Raw genomic sequence first — 21,782 nt, 5'->3', positions numbered from 1 at the left:
CTTCTACTATAGTATATTGTGTTAACAGTGTTAACTTAAAACTAGTGTCAGAGCGAAGTTTCGGTCCATAAGAAATATCAACTTTTTTGGTACCATGAATGTAACAGAATGACAATCATTCTAAAATGATCAAAAAATTTTAAAGTTTTAAAACTATTAAAACTGTCAACATTTAATTTTAAATTTTTACACATTATAAACTTTAACTTTGGAAAAGAATAATATGGTTTTAATCAAAACGGCCTCAGCCAAAAACTTTCAGTCGGACACTAGTCAACATCTATAGAATTTAGGATCTAACGCCGAAGGTTACACAGGTTAGGGACAAAATCAATACTCCCATTAGGATATAATTTATAGCTAAACTACAAGAGGAGTTATCTAAATTTATTATTCTGACGGGCAGCTGCGTAGGTGTCGGCTCCATACGAACCACGTTCACTGTAATACAAAACGTGTTAGTAAAATTTATAACTATATGAATAATAACAATATGAATAATGCTTTTTCACGGTGGTGTGAATGTTACGTGATGAATTAGGGTAAGACCACATAGCAAAGTGACGAGGCAACACAATGAATTTCCAAATGAAACATTATGAAAATGTTATTTGTTACACAGGAATATAAACATAGAGTTCGTCAATTATATTTACAAAATCAGTTGAATGATAATAAGTAATTAGATTTAGTTTCCACAGGAATTCATATTTAATAATTTTTTCCATATTTTCTTTTGGTAATTTAGTATTTTATTATGAACATATATTTTATGTAGGTATATTTTTTAATTATTTATTTTAAATAATTATGTATAGTTTTATCATAATATTATAGTGCGTATTAGTATGTAATAAGTAGGTTTATTATAATTAAATGTATTAAAATAAAAGTTATCAGACATTAATGTTTATAAAACTATTTATCACATCATATTTTAACTAAGTAATATTGTTTTAGAATGCGCCTATTCAACATTCTCATCATCACCCTAAGGTTGGCTGGTAGAGAATGCCACTAGGCATTAAGCCCGCCTATGTAAATATTTGCATGAAGTTATTAAATAAATAAATAAAACGTGAATAAAATATATTGAAGCACAGAATCGTAACAGGTAGCCCATCACCTTGGACTTACTTGGGCTTGGGAAAAATTCTGAATAGCTATGTCCACACTATAAAAATTCATCTTCAATTTTCGTCATCATTTTTTTATTATTCAACTAACGTTTGGCATATTCAATAATTGAATGCGTCAAAATCCACCCGCGTTGGAAATAAAAGTGTCATAGCGTCGCGAGTATGCCTCACATGCGATGTTGACTGCGCTATAATGCATGCCCTTGAGGATCAAAATAAGGCACAGTGTGGACAAAGCTAATGAGTTGCATCGCAACGCGCACTGAGTTACGTTGCAATGTGAACTGAGCCTTATGTTTTAGTAAGACGTAGTTTAACCATGCGTACAGTTGGTTTCTTAATATGTTTTAAGGTGTCCTAGGGCAAACGCAAACTTTTGACATAGGCCGAATAGGAGCTTTGTCGATATGTAGAATCGAAGAAATCGATCCATAGGCAGTTGATGGACCTCCGTCATTTTGTCGAACTATATTCAGCGGGCTCCTAGACGATCAATTTTATTGTGCAATATCATTGAACAATATTAAGGAACAATTTATTTGATAATAAGATTGTAAGGCTGGCGCGTTCAATATCAACCCTTTTTTTTAACATGGGGAAATGCTTTACGCATCCCCGGCAAATTGGGGATATCGGCCGGGGTATGTGGGTCTCCTGTCTACCCACTAAAACCCTGGTGCTCCACTCATCGCTTAAGGCAGAGTTGCGGGTACGATAGAACCTATCGCAACTCTACCAGCGATCATCTACATTTTGCAGACCCGACACCACCCCAATTCAATATTATCAACCCTAGACGGCCAATAATAATATGACACAATACGTGATAATGCACGATAAAATTAATCGTCTAAGGGCCCGCTAAATTGTTTTCTGTCTGCTGGGTTTCAAACGCAACCAAATTACTTAGGTCCGCCATCTTACTATGAACCAACTTCTCTGATACATACCTACTCGCAATTATTTTAAAACCTCAAAACTTAATATTATTATAACACGTAAAAAAAATATTGGAGAAGACATATTTTTTTCATAACTTAACACATTCAGACCATATTTTAATTTCTAACTGCTGTTTTTAATAATTTCTACCATTTTAAATTTCGATACTTCTACAATAATTTCAACTTATTATTTTCGTAGATGCCAAAAATAAATCTAAATGGTTGAATTTACAGCCACTTACTTTAATAACATGTTAGTATTTTGTACGAAAAACGCGTACCTAGCTGTGTAGCTGTCTATATACACCCACGTTGTATTTTCCAAATGCTATTTCATTATTTATGTATAAACCGAGTCCTAAGTCTGACCTAAAACATACACTAGAATAGGTTTATGTATATGTTTTGCTTTCATTAAGGCTTTCATAATGGTAAAATAAACATCGCCTACATGTCTACAAACAAATTCAAAATTATACAATGTTATTATAACAAAAATGTGTAAATTATTTTTCAGTCATATTATTCTGTGTATTTTTCTTTCGTGTTTCAACTTTTGTTCAAAGTTTTTAATTGAATAGTATAAATATTTTAATAAAAGTATATTATACTTTTTATAAGTTTTTTAAAATTCTTTTATTATTAATTATAGATTAATTATCATTTTATTTTTGGTAAAATATGTAAAGAGCAATTAGTTGGAATCGTAATATTTTGTAATGAATAATCTCTCATTGTTGTTGCTCATAGCTCATAAGTGTAATAAATAATTTAAAACCTTTGTGAAAAAAAATTAAGTTTCACTTTCATTTTTCTCATTTGACAAACCAATTCCCTATCGCGTCGGTTTGTACATTCAATGAATACCTAAATCAATAGAATTTTATGTCCCTTTTACAACTCCCCTGGGACGGACCCTGATGGGAGAAACCTTCGGGTAGGGACCATTAACGTAACCACTGGACCCATTTGCATCGACCTTGGATCTGGCTTAGCCTTCCGTATCAATTATAACAATATTATTGTATGTTACGTAACATACTATCAGGGAAATTGATCCGTAAAGTGCCTTTCCAATCTTTGCCGCAAGCGAACGCAACCAAAAAAAAATCAAATAAAATACCACTTTATAACCTAGTCCATGGGTCACTAATTAGTTTCGTTCGGCGTCCATCTTGAGAGATGAAATGACCTTCGCGGTCCGCACATTTCACTAAAAAAAGACAACAAAGGTACCTAATTACTGAAATTACAAAGGTATTTACATATCAATTAGAAAAGTGCCAGTTTTTGTAGCTAATTTATCTCTCTGCAAGCTATTGATATTAAATCATGGAGATGTTCAGCAGTAAGACGAGACCGAAATTTATTTTTAACGAATTTCATCTTCGAAAATGCTTGGTCCGCACATAATGATCCGCGGTCCGGATGCGGACCGCGGTCCGCCATTTGGTGACCCCTGACCTAATCTATAGGTTTAATTTTGATGTACGACATTACAAAGCAGCGGCGGAATGGGTCGCTAGACCAATGTTGGTTACATAATATTAAAGCCTATAGGTCATTTTGGTCGCGGTCGCTTATGACAAAGATCGGAAAGCCACATATTATATTTATATATATGGTGCTATCATCATTTTGATTAGGTTATATCAAGCCTAGCCGACAAATCACGGCTAATATTGACTTGACCTAATTCCCTGTAAATTAACGACTGTAAATTAAATTCTCTGATGATACATCACTAAACGTAGCATAAAACGATAAAGAAGAATAAACAAATGACAAAGAGTATTAATAAGAAAACGTAATTTTTACTTGCAGCTGGTTTCCCTAAGATTCACATTGTAATATTATGACGAAGCGATGCTTAAGCCATTGAAAAATTGGAATAGGAAACCCAATACCGCAGGCGGCAAATCAGTCAGTGTTTATTTTCTCGTGCGGCAAATAAAGTTCAGTTTTAAATGTCTGATTTGAATTATAAGCATCCACAGTGTGATAAAAACCTCGATTTTGTTTCACAACGTTTTTCTTTCAAAATACTATAGTTGATGATTGATTTTATATGCTCAAACAGTATCTAATCAGTAATCACCTTTTGATGTAGTCGGGGAAAATAAAATATCAACTTTAGTGACAACCTTAGGTACAAAAAATCCGAATTTTTATTAAAAAAATTTTAAATACGATATAACTTCTGACACAGAGGTTATTAGAGTGTGATTTTTGATAACATTGATAAAGGATTACTCACACTATCATTTCATGCTTAAAACTTTTTCTAATTCGATCTAATCGCGAAATAACAAATAAAAAACTAAAATTACTAAATAAATAAATATCTCCCTACTTGATCACAGTAGGTTAAACCAATTTGGAGAAAAAGTAAAGTATTAAGTGCTTGTTCAATTGGTATATACAAAATTAATGTTACTTGATTAGTTTTTTTTAAATTAATTTTCATGCAAATTTTTGACCCGGAAAAACGCCAACTTTGACACTCTTTAAAAAAATAACTACAAAGAATATCGATCTCGGAGTTTTACTCCAATGTTTATATAGCTATCAACTATAGTATTTTGAAAGAAAAACGCGGTGAAACAAAATCGAGGTTTTTATCACACTGTGGCATCGTATCACCTCGACACATTAGAAAGTGAACTAATTCTTGTTTTGAGATCCACGAAAAAGGTTGTACTCGCCTGTGACGGTATTATTCTGTACGTCCGCGTAGCCCTCGCCGAGCGTGGGGTAGCTCGGTATGGTGCTCAGGCAGGTGATGTCAACCGTCTGGTTCGGGAACAGCTGCAGGCTGGACAGGGGGAAGTGGAGGGAGGAGTTGGTGAAGGAGAGCGGCATGCCGTGGTGGTACTTGTGGCTGCTGACCGTCCCGTGCGGAACTGTTAGCTTCTCGTCCACCTGTAATAAAGGTTTAAGTTAGAAGGGGTCCGGTTCCGGCAGAGTGTATCTTGGGACAAACTTTTTTTTAAATGAAATAAGGGGGCAAACGAACAAACGGGTCACCTGATGGAAAACAACTACCGCCGCCTATCAATATGGACAACCACAATATCAGAATAGCTGCAGGTGCATTGTCGGCCTTTTAAGAGGGAATATGCTCTCTTCTTGAAGGTTTGCAGGTCGTATAGGTCTGGAAATAATGCCGGTGACAGTTCATTTCGGAGTTTTACAGTGCGCGGTAGAAAGTTACGCGAAAATCGCACGGTGAAAGACTGCCACTCATCAAGGTGTGAGGATGGTATATTTTTCGCGTGCCGGGGCGATGGCGAAAAGTTGCAGGAGGTATGGAACTTGTATGATAGCCGTTTAATACCAGACATCATACAATTTTTTTCTGTTGCATTGTTGTTTTTTTTTTATGAAATAAGGGAGCAAACGAGCAGACGGATCACCTGATTCGGTCTAACACTAACGGCCGTTCCCAATATTTGATCTATCTCTGGTTTTGCTCTACTAGAGATAGGAATAGCTCACATTAGACATTAGAGACATATATTTTATGTCAATTGTGAGCTATTCCTATCTCTAGTAGGGCAAAACCAGAGATAGATCAAATATTGGGAATGGCCGTTAATAAATAATAGATTGTTTTATTCAATTACAATTAACAAAAAGGCCTGTAAGTCACAATCAGTTATCAAGTTTAAATTCCAAGATTACAATTTACGAGACCGTAAGATTGTAACTTTTATATCCCTACCCCTACCCCTACCGCGTAAAGTACACCCCGACTGAGGTATAATTTAACTACCGCAGCGAATACCCTATGTCGGTCGAGGTCAAATCCTTTCACAGGTAGAAATTAAAAAGCTATTAAATACGGATTACTGCCTACTCTGACATATAATACATTATGTAATATTATTATGTATTGTATTAAACATACAATGTTGTATATTAATGGAATCGAATTGGTTAAGAGAAATAATTATTATTTTTAACAAAATATTAAAACCGACTTCCAAGGTAAAAACAATAATAATATGAACTAAAAAGTATTCAATAACTCTTATTCTATAATAGTGCCTTTTTCAGAATTCGTCTAAATCTCAACTATTTCTGTGCATACTACAGTCTTCATTATTTGAAGTCGGTACCAGCTAATTTTATCGTGAGTTCAGTCAATGTCAGAATATCTGAAGCTTTTGGGACTGGTACCGACTTCAAAGTAATGAAGACTGTAGTATGCACAGAAATAGTTGAGTATGATATTATGTTTAAGTTACTAGAAACAACATTTTAACCACTATGAGTCGTTTGATAAAGTTTGCTAAATTTCAAGGATTTCCCTCGATTGCTCATTGATCCCATCATCAGCTCACCACTTTTGTAATTATTATACAAAATCAAGATTATACCCTATACAACAACATAAGAATTTTGAAAATTGGTCCACAAACAGCGAAATAATCATCAAAAATATCTGCTTCGATGCAAAATATCACGAAAAGCATCAATAATTGGGTCATAATGTGATGACTCATTTTATAATTATTATTTTGATGATGATGATCAAATAAATTCATGTGTTGGCTTCTGCTTTCAGTTGTTTAAATAACGCCAAAATCCCCGAACCTGTATCTATAAGGATTCAAAAGTTCTGTTGGGTACCTTCGGATCCAGGGTATAACTTGGTACGAAATCTTACTTTTTGGTAGCATTTACCTCGAATGTTTCATAAAAAATTGAAATCACTATATGTTTCCATACAAAATTTCAAGGAGTCCCCTCGATTCCTCCAAGATCCCATCATCAGATCACCACTTTTGTGAACATGAAACCAAATTCAAGTTAAACCCTATACAATACAAAAATAATTTTGAAAATCAGATCACAAACGGCTGAGTTATCGTTGAACATACAAAAAAAAAAAAGATACATACAGCCGAACGTATAACCTCCTCCTTTTTGGGAGTCGGTAAAAATAGAGCTGCGCTCCATAACAATCGACAGAAGTGAGAACGAAACAGCAGAGCCAACATCCGTTTTTGCCAAACGGTAGAAAAAAGGAGCATATTGCTTTCCGGTAAAAAGCCGTTGGTCTCCTACCGTATTACTAATTTTCCATCAGATCACGAGTCCTGAGTCCTGACACGACTTAAAAATGTTTAAGCCATCCCAAAAAGTGCACAACACCGCTTAGGAAGATTCCACTTCTAAAACAGGACAGAAGGTAGGAAAAGTACGGAATAAGGGCGTTTGTGCATTACACGGAATTTTACCGTCTGGCTTCCATAACTTTCACGTTTCAAGGTAGGAAATCAAGATGCCGCGCCGCACCGGATGGTAAAATTCCGTGCAGTGCACAAACGCCCTAAGACTGGTGAGCGACGAGCAGAAAATAACCTAATAATAATTGAGTGGTATATATTAATAACTCAATGATAAATAAGTGTTTTATACAGCGCAATTTAGAACACGAAAGAGTAACGGACATCTATCCATCCATCATTTCTAGGATTTAAACTGCAATTTGAGCGTAAATATATCAAATGATACAATCATAATCTGAAACTGAATGTTATCAATGATTTAAATGAGTTTAATATAATATTGTAATTACATATTGAAATTGTAGCGTTTGAATTATGCATGTAAAATGCAATGCACTGTTGGACATTCTAAATATTTGAATTATTCAATGGTAAACATAGCGATCAAATATCATAATAACTGGTGGATTCATAGCATAGTATATTAATTGATAAGAAGTAAAATTGGTTTGCGGGTAACGACTGCCAGTATCGCCATGAAATTGATTGAAAAGGTTTAAAAAACCATAAATTGAGCTAGGTCCTAGCTGTTGACATTTGCGTTGAGGAACATAATATCTAATTTAAGTCAATTGTAATTATTGAAATTGAAATTTGCGAGTTTCTTATGCCGGTTCCTCCCGAACCGGTAGCAGGCAGCATATAATATATTAATATTATTTAAATAATAAAATTTTAACTTGCTTACAAGTTTTGTTCATAGTGTTATTGAATTTTATGAATCGGACCTAAAAAGGAGAGTAATCGTAAAACATACAAAAATAAAACAGCCGAACATCCTCCTTTTCTGACGTCGGTTCAAATCTCGTACATCAAACATAGTGCATACTTTGTCCAAGCTGTGTGTAGCCTGATATGGATTATGCTAAGTGCGGTTTCTTGCACGATTCCCGATAGCTTCTGCAGTTTAATCTTTAGTGCCCGGGCGAGTTTAAGCGAAACTCAGCGCAAAATAATGCTGATTTAATAGCAACAGGAAGCATGTTACAAAATGATGTCTGTTGCAGGCTGTGTGTTGTTTTTAAATGAGTTTGTTATATTGGTGAATAAAACATAATTTTTGACAGGAAACCACCACAACGCAAAGTTTAGCATTTTGAATGCTGAAATGCGTCTATCTTCTTCACGCTTATTTAGATGAAATTTTTGGGTATGAAGATATTTTAAGTCCCAGGAAATTTGATATGAAGATACTATGAGTAATGTTGTAACTAGATGTTACTATTGTAACTCTATGCGCCGTTTTAGCGTAAGGGTTGATTCAGACCGCAACGCGACGCATTTCTAAATTTATATGGTTTTGACAGATTCGCAAGACGTCTCACGTAATTAAAATCTGTCATTTCCATACAAATTTATGCCGCGCCGCGCCTCCCCTCGCCTCGTCGCGTTGCGGTCTGAATTGACCCTAAGCCGTACATTTTTACTGGGACTTTTACATTGCATCGCTACAGTGCTGCGCTCGACTACGACAACGTTATCCGTTTTTCACTCTAAATTCTTTCTCCGAGGTAGCAGGCACAGTATTTTTGTGCAGAGTATCAGGTACCAGACTTGTTGCTGAGGGTTCTGCAAAATACCGGAGATTTTCTGTTGCATCAAATTCTATTTTCCGACAAAAATTGACGCTCTGTTCAAAATCTACATAATCTTTTTGCATTTCGTAAAAGCAATAGTTTGTTAAAGTTAATTTAAGCATTAGAGTTGCCGGTGAAAGTTTTAATTAAAATGACCAGCGGAGTTAGAAAAAGTTATAGAATACATTTACATAGCCAAATCACGAATTGTTTTCACGAATATTCATACTAATATTATAGTTGCAAGAGTTTGTCAATCTGTCTGTTACTTCTTTACGCCCATACCGCTAAACCAATTTGGTATGGAGATTTGAGTCTCGGGAAAGGACATAAGATACTTTTCATCCTGGAAAAATGCACGGTTTCCAGTCGATAAACGAATTTTGGCGCAACTTTTTACATGAAACCATGATGCGTAACCATGATTGTTACCAAGCTTTACGCACATTTTTAATTTATTGTAGTCGCTCACGAATATAATACACTTGTCTTAGTCCATTGTGGATCTTAATGTAATTTAGCCATTGTTATAGTCTTATGTAACATTAAGTCGGCGTTGATTAATACCATAGTCCTCCGAAGCGTCTGGACCGATTTTCATGAAATCAAATAGAAATCGAATCTATCGAATTATCTGAGATCAATGTTACATAATTAACGGTACGAACAGTGGACTCAAGTATGTTCCTTGTCTGGATACCCATAACGATAAACCTTATTAAATACTAATTATTGTAATTACGCTTCTGGTGTAAAAGTTATTCAGATTAAAGAATCCACCATTATTCTATTTGTAAGGGTTCTATCGATCTGGTGGCTCACCGATCTCGCCTCGATTACAATCCATTCAAAGTTATCTTACCTCAGTAAAGTGATCATTATGTCCATGGCGTTAAGGTCCTGTGGGGGATAAATTAACGTTGGATGGTCCGTACAAAGAGGTACGCGGATAGAATACATAATTCTAATCATTGATTTATAATGGAGTGAATGTTTGTCTACCACGTGATCGTTGTACCTAGGCAGGATTAATTAGGATGTGATTTTGAGTTGACCAGTTTTCAGGCAGGCATGTATAGGCAGTATAGGCCATGGCCTGTGGGCGGCAGCGTCCTAGGATGGCGGCAGAATTCGTACATAGGGGCGGCAAAATTAAAGTGGCCAATACTCATAAAAAATATAAGGTTTTACTGATCTCAAGAGCGCAGTACATTTTTGAGTCAAAATTCGTATTAAAAAGTACTTATACGATCGTACAAAAAAGGGTGATAGTATTTTATAAGGCCCACATAGTAAAAAACACATAACGGCATACGAATATACGACCGACGCAACAGATGCCATGGTATTTTCTCCCTCGTCCGAACTGCGTGACAACTGTTGCGTTAGTCTGAATTGACCCTTATGTGTAGGTCGCGGCTTGCGGGACAGTATGAAAGATTCGGAGCACGAGATTTGGGCACAATATGTACTTTTGTTGATAGGACTAGATAACTAAGAAAAACTGTAATTAATGAGTTCTAATTTTGTAATGCATAATTAATGCAAGATCTTTCCTCATTCTTTTCAGTCCGCAACTTATCAAACTAGGAAACCATTTCCTTTTCATGAAATGACAACCTAAAGTTTTCCAATAGTTGAGTCCCAATTTTGAAAAACTTTATAATTGGTTTAAAGATATAATATATTTCATGAAAATACTATTTCGCTATTTAATATAAAACTGACTGGATCACATACAATGAACGACTCGGCGCTAAAATCAGTATACCTACTAAATTCATTTATTATTAGCTAAAACAACACCCCTCTAGCAAGCAGTTGAAAATATATCTTTGTTGAATGTCATTTGAATTGTAGTTAACTAATTCTTGCAGGATTCATAACATAATAATATATTTATCGAGGATCGTGGGAGAGCCATGCTTCGGCACGAATGGGCCGGCTCGACCGGATAAATACCACGTTCTCACAGAAAACCGGCGTGAAACAGCGCTTGCGCTGTGTTTCGCCGAGTGAGTGAGTTTACCGGAGGCCCAATCCCCTAAACCCTACCCTATTAACTTCCCTACCCTCAACTATTCCCTTCCCTTCCCTACCCTCCCCTATTTACCCTATTTCCTCTTAAAAGGCCGGCAACGCACTTGCAGCTCTTCTGATGCTGCGAGTGTCCATGGGCGACGGAAGTTGCTTTCCATCAGGTGATCCGTTTGCTCGTTTGCCCCCTTATTTCATTAAAAAAAATATATATTAGCACCAAGCTCATTCAGTAACCTTTGATACTACTGAGAGACTAATACATAAAATTCATGTGAGCTACGTAGAGTCAGAGTAGACAGAACTATTAAGAGGATACACCAGGGGCTAGAGAAATGAAAAAAAAGTACGTGTAATATCTATAGCTGTCTCCCTTACCCCAAGCCTATACCGCAGAACGCGATAGAGACAACTGCAGAAAATCCAGAAAATCAACGATTCGTTGTCCCCTGATTCCTTCTCCAAAACTTAACCGATTTAAGTACTTTTTTCATTAAAGATTAAAAAAAGGCTTGAGCTGTGTTCCTATGTTTTGCTTTTTTTGTATAATCTAGCCAAATCTGTTTTCTGGACGTTTGAACACAGCGGAAAATCTGGCCATTTTTTTGGGTTTTTGAACGTTTATATCTTATTTAATAATTAAATTATGAAAAAAAAGAAAACATAGGGACATTGTATTAGTGGCCGTAGATATTCAGGAAAAAAATTATAACTCTGCTAGCATTATCCAGGGAGGAAACAGGGGACAACGTTTGTATGGAAAAAAGGTCGGTGTGGACTCCTCTTAAGAAGTACCTCGACCTCAAACAAACGGGCGAATTCTACGCGAGTTGAGCGCGAGTAACACTTTCGACATGTTTAACAATGCTGAGTAACGACGCGCGCCGGCCGATTATACTACGTCGTCAACCTACTCGTTAGTTTTGTTTACTCTGGTAGAGTAAACAAAACTAACTTAAGTCAATTATAATTACCTTAACATTGTTAATGAGCCAGGTGAGGTGGGGCGCGGGGTAGGCGGCGGCGCTCTGACAGCTCGCCTCCAGGTCCTCGTACGACGACAGCTTTTTGTGCTTGATCTTGATCCGCGGACGGTGCTTCTGACGAACTGCAACATTTTTTTAGCATTAATATTAAGTTGTTAGATTGGACCGAGCTAGGCTCAACTACATGCAAAGTAAAACTAAAAATATTAGCAGTTCTGGGACCGAATATTTTAAATCAATACTAATATTATAAGCACGAAAGTTTTTCGGTCTGTCTGATACCTCTTCACGTTAAAACCGCTGAACCGATTTTGATGAAATTTGGTAGGCAGATACTTTGAGTCCCGGAAAAGGACATGAGATACTTTTTGTCTCGTAAAATTGTACGGTTCCCGCGTAATAAACTATTTGCTGCGAAACGGAGTTGCGGACGTCATTAGTTCTAAATAAGCTACAAGGTGGATGGTCCTCATTACTATTGGTCATTACTCATTCCTCATTGCATCTCGTCTACTTATTTTATTTATAATTCTAATTATGTACCCTGGTATTGTTATATCGTATGAACAAAGAAAGTTGCACAAATGTTAGTTGCAGTATATGAAAGTTTGGATAGACTAAAATAAGGAAAAAAAAAATGTACGCTAGTTCAAATTTTAATTAATCTCAGTTCTCTACTTCGTTTCTAGCTGCTGTCCGCACAACGTTTTTATCAAATAGTTTGAAGCCAGTTACTAATAAGGCATGGCGCAGACGAGCTACCAATCATTGATTAAATACTCTTGAAAAGGTGCGCTTAGGGCTTATTTCGTAATATTATTGGTTGCAAAATGTGCTATTCTATAATTTATAAATATGAAAATCTTGTGTTCGAAGCTTTATTGTAAATTCTTTCGAATTGAAATATCATAGCAAACTAAGCAGCAGTCCTAAGTCTTGTCCGAAAGTTTGAGGTTCTAAACCACTCACTCGGTGAACATAATAATATTATTTTCCTTTGAGCCTACCTTCCTCTTAAGCATAGTCCCACAATGTATTTGGCAAAAATACGTATCCGTTATATTATTACTAAGTACATGAAGCCCGTAACTCTGTTGCGCCAAAATATCCATATCTGGGATAAAAAGTATCCTATGTCCTTTCCCAGGACATCAAAATCGGTTTAGCGGTTTTGGCGTGAAGAGGTCAGACGGACACACTATCGCATTAATTTTCAGTCTAAATTCCTTTAAGCATACTATTATAACAGTGTATCGCGACCAACGGTCTCCCGTGTGCGCGGGCTTATATAAACACAGATTAGCGAGGTTTTAACAGCCTTCCTTTTGTGTACGCCCGGGATTTCGCTGTTCAATTTTTGATAACAGCCATTATGTATTATAAAGCCTTTTTAAATTTGAAATTAATGATAGGAATTAGCGGTAATGTATAGATGCTTTCACGGAAACGGCCCGACGAGGTAACTGATAAGGCAAAACATTTTTTAGGATAATCCTTTTGACGGAAAAGTGGAAAAATATCAGAGTAACTGCTAATAACTGCTGAAGGTTTTCCGTAATTTTGCTGTGCAGGAATTTGTTTACTTCGCGGAAACGGAATTTAAAATAATTTACCTCATACCAAATTTTATCAACGGTTTAAAAAGCTTTAACGCAATGTTTAAACACCTACGTTATGCTACGCATATAAGTCTTTACTAGTCTAGAACTTATGTTTTGCTTATAATTATTAAAAATTTAAAACAAAAAGTTTGTTTTATATTTAGAAGTAAAAATAAATGGACTAGAAATTGACATATTTTTATGATTCAAGATATAATAGGCCATAACATGAACATAGTATGTACATAATAACATTATAATAAAGAGATAAATAATATTTATTGTATGAAACGTGGTTTACAAATGTAAAGTTTGTTTTTTTGTTTGTAGGAGCTGTAATCTCTGAAAGTACTGGTCCGATTGCAAACATTTTAACACTAAATTTAATAAAAGGATATGTTTTTTTTCCTAAAATTATATCGTTCTCAAAATTACACGCGACTCGTTAAAAAGCTATTATATTTTATTACCAGGAACCCAAAATAAACTTCACCGTCGGCAAATAACAAGTACATAATCTAATTGATACGTATTAGATTTCAAAGTTTGTTTTCCCGATAACGAACAGCAGATTGAGGAAAATATTCGGTTTATGAAGCAATCATTCTCCAATACCCTCTCACATCTGACACGTGAAATCAAACAGAGCCCTGAGATCAGCAATATTCTCGTTAAAAAGGTTTCCACCGTGCACGTATATTCATGTCTTTCGAATTCTTGTAAGAAAAGAAAATATATTTTAAGAAAAATGTAAAATTCCGTTTGTTTCGAATTGTAAAATATAATTGTGAAATATACTTACTATAGAACATAATATGTTGACTTTTGTAGACTTTTATCTATGTATTTATTCAGAGGTAAGGTTTGATTTGTTTTCTGACGTGTGACGTGTGTTATACAAGGCAACATGTGCGACTACGTTTACGGCCGTACTCAGATACGTTTAATGATGATGTAAGGTCAATTTAATTAAGAGTTTGACAGATGATGGGTCAGTCAAAATCTTCATTAATTTACAATTTAGTAATTAATATTCTCTGCCGCACAGGCAGCAAGACTTTTAATACTTTTGCGACTTTTTCATTAAAATCAATCGGTACAGCTGCAACTGTCAATAGTCTCCTTCGAGCCGTTTGTTTTTAGGGTTCCGTACCCATAGGGTAAAAACGACCCTATTACAAAGACTTCGATGTCTGTCTGTCCGTCTGTCTGTCTCCAGGCTATATCTCATAAACCACCATAGCTAGATTTCTGAAATTTTCACAGATTGTGTATATCCGATGCCGCTATAACAACAAATACTAAAAACAAAATAATTTGAATATTTAAGGTGGGCTCCCATACAAAAAACATTTTTTTTGGTCTATTTTTGCTCTATACTGGTACGGAACCCTTCGTGCGCGAGTCCGACTCGCACTTGGCGGATTATCTTATTTAGGGGATTTGTTTACCAGAGAGTCAACGCCTGTTATAAAACTGTCTCATGATACATTTTACGTACGCGTCGCATTTCATAAACTATGCGATGCGCTAGGCGCGTACGGCGCGACTGCTGACAAAATATTATGTGCGATCAGCTCTACAGCTACGCAACTTGAGAATAAAAATTTTGTATTGATTTTGATACAATATGTGCAATATCTGCTGTCAAATACCTGTTGCATAGCTGTCGCAAGATTATCGGCCTGCTGCTTCTTCTTTTAGTTTGTTTTACTCACCTATGACGCTGAGCTCGTGTATTTTGGAGGCTTTGGAGTATAGCGGGATGTCAAGCGCGATCTCGCACGCGTACGGCCCCGCCGCCGAGAAGTCCATCTTCTCCAGGGTTATGGCCGTCGGCTTCAACATTATTAACTGGAAGAGGAAATATGAGTGTTATGTTTTTGTTATAAAAAAGCTTTAAATTAAGGTGATTGCACATTTATCAGCACGCAGGCGTCTATTGCACCGCATTTCGGAATTTATCGTATGCAATGATGTGACACCTCAAGAATTCATCCGTACCGTACGCGCCGCATTTCATGTACTATGCGGTACGTTTGACAGAATAATTATGACTGTGCAAACAGGTGCCTTACTCCCGAAACTGATATCGATTTCGATTTGCGATTTCAACGGTTTTTTGACACTTTAGCCATCTAAAATATGTCTAAAAAATGTCAAAAAACCGTTAAAATCGAAATCGATTAATTGTAGTGTTTTTTAGGATAACTTTCGGAAGCTATTTCTCAACATTTTAGTACTGAGTGACTCTAAAAGAAAAATACATGTATTTTTATTTTTAACAAGGATCAATATATCAAGGCAGGAAGGTTTAATTGCATCCTGTATAACCTGTTTATCTATCACAGTTACCGAATAGTAGTACAACAGGTTACCAAACATTCATTCATTATTTTATTCGTTCATTCATTCTTACGTTGCCACGTAACCACAAAAACAATAACGGCTACAAATTGTTTGATCTTTCAACCCATAAACAATTTGGAATCCCAAATTGTCCAAACATTAAGCGCAAAAAGCTACAATTCTTATCAAAGGAAGCACGTGCCGGACAAAGGGAGTCTTTGCCGTCAACTGTATTCGCCCTTGAGGCTGTAAACTCACATCCGGTTCAGGAAAAGGGAAAAGGGCCCTTAACTTATGTGGAACAAAATATTTTACAGTATTCTGAGGGTATAGTTAGGTAAATGCCATAAGTAAATGCCACCACACCGCGATACAGAACAAGGTAAATGCAGGTATACCTCAAACCACGAGTTTGGTATGAAAACTTTAAATTATTAAAGTTTCGACGACCTCTGTGGCTCAGTGGTGAGCGCGTTGGTAGCTCAAGCTGGGAGTCGCGGGTTCAAATCCCGCCGACGGAACAAAAAGTTTTCAATGTTCCCAGGTCTGGATGTGTATTAAATATGTGTATGATATAATAAAAATCTTAAATATATATGTATAGTATAGAAAGTATTAAATATATTTCCGTTGTCTGGTACCTGTAACACAAGTCCTTTAGGTACTTAGCACGGGGCCAGACTGACGTGGTGTGAAGCGTCCATAGATATTATATTATATTATATCATATATTATAAGATTTTGTAAAGATCTTTATTTATAGGGTAGATGCAACTTCTCTTCTCGATAAAAGAAAAAAAAAATGTAAATTGGAGTTTCCTTTCAAATCTTCATCACGTTAAAGTGAATAAATAAAAATAAAATTCGTATTTACAATTTTTGCAGTTTGAGAGTAATAATTTACAATTATTTAAAATTTATCTCATGACACAGTGTGCCTCAAGAGGCATAATCATAATGTCGAGGCATAGGTCAACGACTTCCACAGTTTTCTATCTTTTGCAACCCGTCTCCAGTTTGGTCCCACAATGAGATTTTTTTTTTATGAAATAAGGGGGCAAACGAGCAAACGGGTCACCTGATGGAGAGCAACTATCCGTCGCCCATGGACACTCGTAGCATCAGAAGAGCTGCAAGTGCGTTGCCGGCCTTTTAAGAGCCCATATGACCCTAACTTGACTACATACTTTAACCTAGATCTCAAAATCTATAAGATCTAAAAAACTGATTTTTTGACACAAGTAACTTCAGTTCATAAAGATTATATGCTCAAGACGAAAACACGATTACTCAAAAAATGCTCGATAGTTTATTTTTTACAAAAAACCTCCTTCTTCTTTTCTTTAATATTTTTTAATATCTAAAAAGGTATTGATAAAACCTAAATTTGCTCAAAACACTTTTTTCATAATCATTATAGTTCGTCTTTTATTCAAGTAAAACTAACTCGGCAATGATTCCGCGCCGTCCTTTTTCACCTGGCATATGAAAGACGGGCGTGAGTGTGAAGAGAGAAGAACGATGTTTGATTTTTAGAGTCAGGTGAGCTCTTAAGAGGGAATAGGGTAATAGGGGAGTGTAGGGAAGGGAACGGAATAGTTGAGGGTAGGGAAGGGAATGGAATAGTTGAGGGTAGGGAAGGGAATAGGGTAGGGGTTAGGGGATTGGGCCTCCGGTAAACTCACTCACTCGGCGAAACACAGCGCAAGCGCTGTTTCACAAAAAACCGGCGTGAAACTGATCTTGCGCTATGTTTCGCCGAGTGAGTGAGTTTCCTGGAGGCCCAATCCCCTACCCCATTCCCTTCCCTACCCTCCCCTATTCCCTTCCCTTCCCTACCCTCCCCTACCCTATTCCCTCTTAAAAGGCCGGCAACGCACTTGCAACTCTTCTGATGCTGCGAGTGTCCATGGGCGACGGAAGTTGCTTTCCATCAGGTGATCCGTTTGCTCGTTTGCCCTCTTATTTCATTAAAAAAAAAATCATTAAATCTCTCTGAGTGCGTCATAAAAAATTAGGACAGAAGATAACATAAAAAAAGTTACTTTATCTTTCGTTTGAAATCGCACGAAAAACTTTCTGAGCCGCACTTGGGAATCAACATGTAATGAATATTTCACCGAAACTACTTTAGCCGTAAACTTCATATTTTCTCGCGTAAAGTTTTACCAACTATAAACTTTATTATACAAGGAGATAGCTCTATTAGTTATTTGCTTTATTATCTCAACTTATAGTTGACGGCAGTGTAAGTTTTAATTAATGCGTTGCCTCGCTAAGAGCACTCGATATCATAATACGATGCTTTCACGTTCGTTGTAAAACAGAGTCTGCTTTAGGGAATTGAGTGCTAAGAAACTTTCATAACAATGTGATGTATTTATCTTCATACATACCATACATACTAACATTGTTAGCCTTTCTCTTCAGTTTTTTTACATCAAACGAAAAGAAAATAGAAATTGTGTATTCTTCAGTCTCCCTGTGCCAATCAATTTATCTCTCTGTGCCAATCAATCATGATTTGGTGGCTTGATTACAAGCCCATGTTGAAAACAAACAACGACGATAATAATTATCAAGAGCTTGCTTCTCCAGTCTCCGAAGTTTTCAGAAAACATTATTTAAAGGGTTATTCTTTCTTCGATATGTATTTTTAATAATATCGATCAGTTGCACAACAAACCTTGCAAAATATACAATTTTAGCACTTAAAGGATACTAAAGTAGACTGATTAATATTAATGAAAGTAAAAGTAAGAAAAAAAGTAAAAGTAAAAAAATAACTAATATTAGGTATACTTTTGCACATCACCGTTTTTCTGGATTTAACACTGTTAAGAATGTTAAAAGGTTGCCTGGAAGAAATTGCTTCACAATAATAAGGCCGCCTTTGTGTACATGTCTGATTTATGAATAATTATTGTTGTATACTTATATTTAAGTTTAATTGTAATTTTTGTGCACAATAAAGTATATATGTTTGTTTGTTTGTTTATATTTAAAAAATATTCTAAAATGATAAACAGAAATAGTCTACGTAGCATTCCGATTGGTCTAAAATCGATAACCCTAAAAATTCTAGACTCGTCTCAAGCAGGAAGTATCTTAACTGGTTTAAGATAAAATGCAAAGCAGAAGGACATAAAGTTTTACGGGTAACATTTTCTGTGAACGGAAAACTGCTATCGAAGTAACGATGGTGAAGGGGTTGCATTTTTCCGGATTTCACACAATTTTGAGATGAACTTTGTAAGTGAAAAGGATTTCATGGAAGTACAATTGAATGCGAATATTCATTTTTCAGGACTGTGCAAAAAGAAAGAGAGAGAAGTCCGCGCGCGAAAAAGAAAATAAAAAGGTAGAAAAATTACAAGATCTTGTTGTAATTTTTCTTTGAATATGTGGTTCGGTTGGAATGTATGAGTAGGTACCTCATCATCATCATTGGCCTCTTCATCAATTACTGATGATTTAGGTAGGGGTCATATTATGGGTGCAAACTGCAAGCTTCTGTTTCAGACACTTCTTTTGATGACTATAGAGTCCAATTCTCGATCGACAAGACCGTCCGCAATTTATGCACAAGAGAGCATTGTTTGATGGATGAGGTTGTGAATTATCGCTAGCTTTGACACGCCTTTCAGCCAACCTGTCGAACCATTTTCGATCATGGTACCGGACTCCCTGAGCTATACTTTGCCTCCACCTGTTTCTGTCTTCGGCGAGCTCGTCCCATGCATTCTGCTTGATGTTGAAGGAGGCAAGGTCACGTTTAATACAATCTTTGAAACGTAGCTTCGGACGCCCAATGCCCCTCTTTGCATCCGCTACCACCGCCAACATAACCTGTCTCGGCAGCCTGTACGTCGGCATGCGATGCACATGTCCAAGCCAACGCAGTCTTCGCTGTTTGAGTATAGCCGCCACACTAGCTAACTGTGCCTTAGCAAGGACGTCCTCGTTCGTGACTCTATCCTCCCACTTAATTCCAAGAATGCCGCGTACGCAACGCATGTGAAATGTATTAAGTCGTCGCTCTTGTTTTGCATACGTAGTCCATGTTTCAGCTCCGTACAAGAGTACACTGAGAATACAGGCCTGATATACTAATATTTTTGTTCTGACCGTGAGGTTATTATTGTCCCATACTCTTGAACGAAGCTTTCCAAACAAGGTCGCTGCTTTACCAATGCGTATCTCAATTTCTGCATCAAGTGAAAGGTTGCTCGTGACCGTCGAACCAAGATAGCAAAACTTGTCGACAACTTCTAAAGGGGATCCGTTTAATGATATGACTGGTTTTTCTGGTGACCCCTGTGTAAGTACTACAGTTTTCCTGGCGTTGATACTCATGGAGAAGAGCCTACAAGCACGAGAAAATTGATCCATAATAGCTTGGAGTTCGTGAGGTGATGTGGCAACAAAAGCGGCATCGTCAGCGAATAAAAGATTATCAACGAACAAGTTTTTACGGTTTCGTTTTGATCGTAACAGAGAAATATTGTAGAGTTTGCCGTCTTGTCTAGTGTACATGTGCACGCCTTGAGGTTTGTCGCCAAATGCTACCTTTAGTAATAATGCGAAGAAGATACCAAATAGGGTAGGAGCTAGAACACACCCTTGTCGCACACCTCTGCGCATATCAAAAGGATCAGAAGTGCTGCCATCAAATATAACAGATCCCTTCATGTCATCGTGGAAAGCTTTGATTAGTCCGAGAAGTTTCGGTGGGCAGCCTATCAGCTCGAGCGCTTTATAAAGTCCCTCCCTGCTTACCGAATCGAAAGCTTTATTAAGGTCCACAAAAGCTATAAAGACAGGGGTCTGCTGCTCTCTACATTTCTCCTGGACCTGACGCAAAGTGAAAACCATGTCAATTGTCGATCGCCCTTCACGGAATCCACACTGAGACTCTGGGTAAATGCGGCTAGCGAGACATTGAAGCTTGTTGAGAACTACACGACCTACAAGTCCACCAACGACACTCAAGAGCGATATGCCACGATAGGAATTGCAGTCACCCCTATCACCTTTTCCTTTGTAGAGGGTGATGATATTAGCATCGCGCATATCCTGTGGTACAGTGCCCTCAGTCCAGCATTTGACCAAGAGATCATATAGAAGAGGAGTGATGAAATTTAGTTTTAGCAGCTCAGGATAAATCCCATCACCACCAGGGCTTTTGCCACATTTTGTTTGCTTGACGGCGTTATTGAACTCCTCTACTGTAGGCACATCGTCCAACTCGAACATAGTTTCCATTCTAGGAAGCAAGTCCTCTGCCTCGGCATGAATATTTGCTGGCTTGGAGAAGAGACTGGCATAGTGTTCAGCCCACCTTTGCAATTGACGTTTGCTGTCATTGATGACGGTGCCATCCAGTTCTTTCAACAGTGAAGACTTTTTAGGAATAGGGCCGATTGCTTGCTTGATGCCTGAGTAAAAACCATTTAGGTTTCCTGTGTCAGCACAATGTTGGATGTAGTGGCACAAGTCGAGCCAGTATCTGTTTGAAAAATAACGCGAACTGCGTTGCAGAGCCGATTTAGCTTCCTTTAGTTTTTGACGTGTTGCTGGAGAAGGATTAAGGCGGTGATTCAAGCTGGCTGTCCGCTTCGAATCAATAAGTGGTTGTAAGTGCTCGATATTTTGGGCAAACCAGTCCTCAGTTTTAGCTTTTTTACAGCCGAAAGCAGAGCCTGCAGTATCTGTAAGGGTTTTTTTGATGCGCTCCCAAGCTTTCTCAAGTGATGGGTCACTGTCCCATGATTGAACATCACCTTGTACGGCCTCTCTATACAACTCGACCTTCACGTGAACCCTGGTCTGGGCAATATCAATTTTCTTTC

General features: G+C 37.0%; 1 protein-coding gene across 1 annotated transcript in view; it reads right to left on the bottom strand.

Annotated features, from left to right (window-relative positions):
- Positions 1 to 213: 213 nt before the first annotated feature.
- Positions 214 to 21,782, bottom strand: part of LOC121739755 — a 134,346-nt gene continuing 112,777 nt past the window's right edge. Inside the window, exons 5-8 of the mRNA XM_042132307.1 lie at positions 15,300 to 15,435; positions 11,969 to 12,102; positions 4,789 to 5,005; positions 214 to 441 (exon numbers count right to left, since the gene is read on the bottom strand). Coding sequence (XP_041988241.1) covers positions 290 to 441; positions 4,789 to 5,005; positions 11,969 to 12,102; positions 15,300 to 15,435 — 639 coding nt within the window. The 3' untranslated portion in view covers positions 214 to 289. The remainder of the gene's footprint in view (positions 442 to 4,788; positions 5,006 to 11,968; positions 12,103 to 15,299; positions 15,436 to 21,782) is intronic.

This window comes from Aricia agestis, chromosome 2, assembly GCF_905147365.1.
Source record: "Aricia agestis chromosome 2, ilAriAges1.1, whole genome shotgun sequence".
Classification (NCBI taxonomy): domain Eukaryota; kingdom Metazoa; phylum Arthropoda; class Insecta; order Lepidoptera; family Lycaenidae; genus Aricia; species Aricia agestis.
The sequence above is the reverse complement of the archived record's forward strand: the minus strand, read 5'-3'. Positions and strand labels throughout refer to the sequence as shown.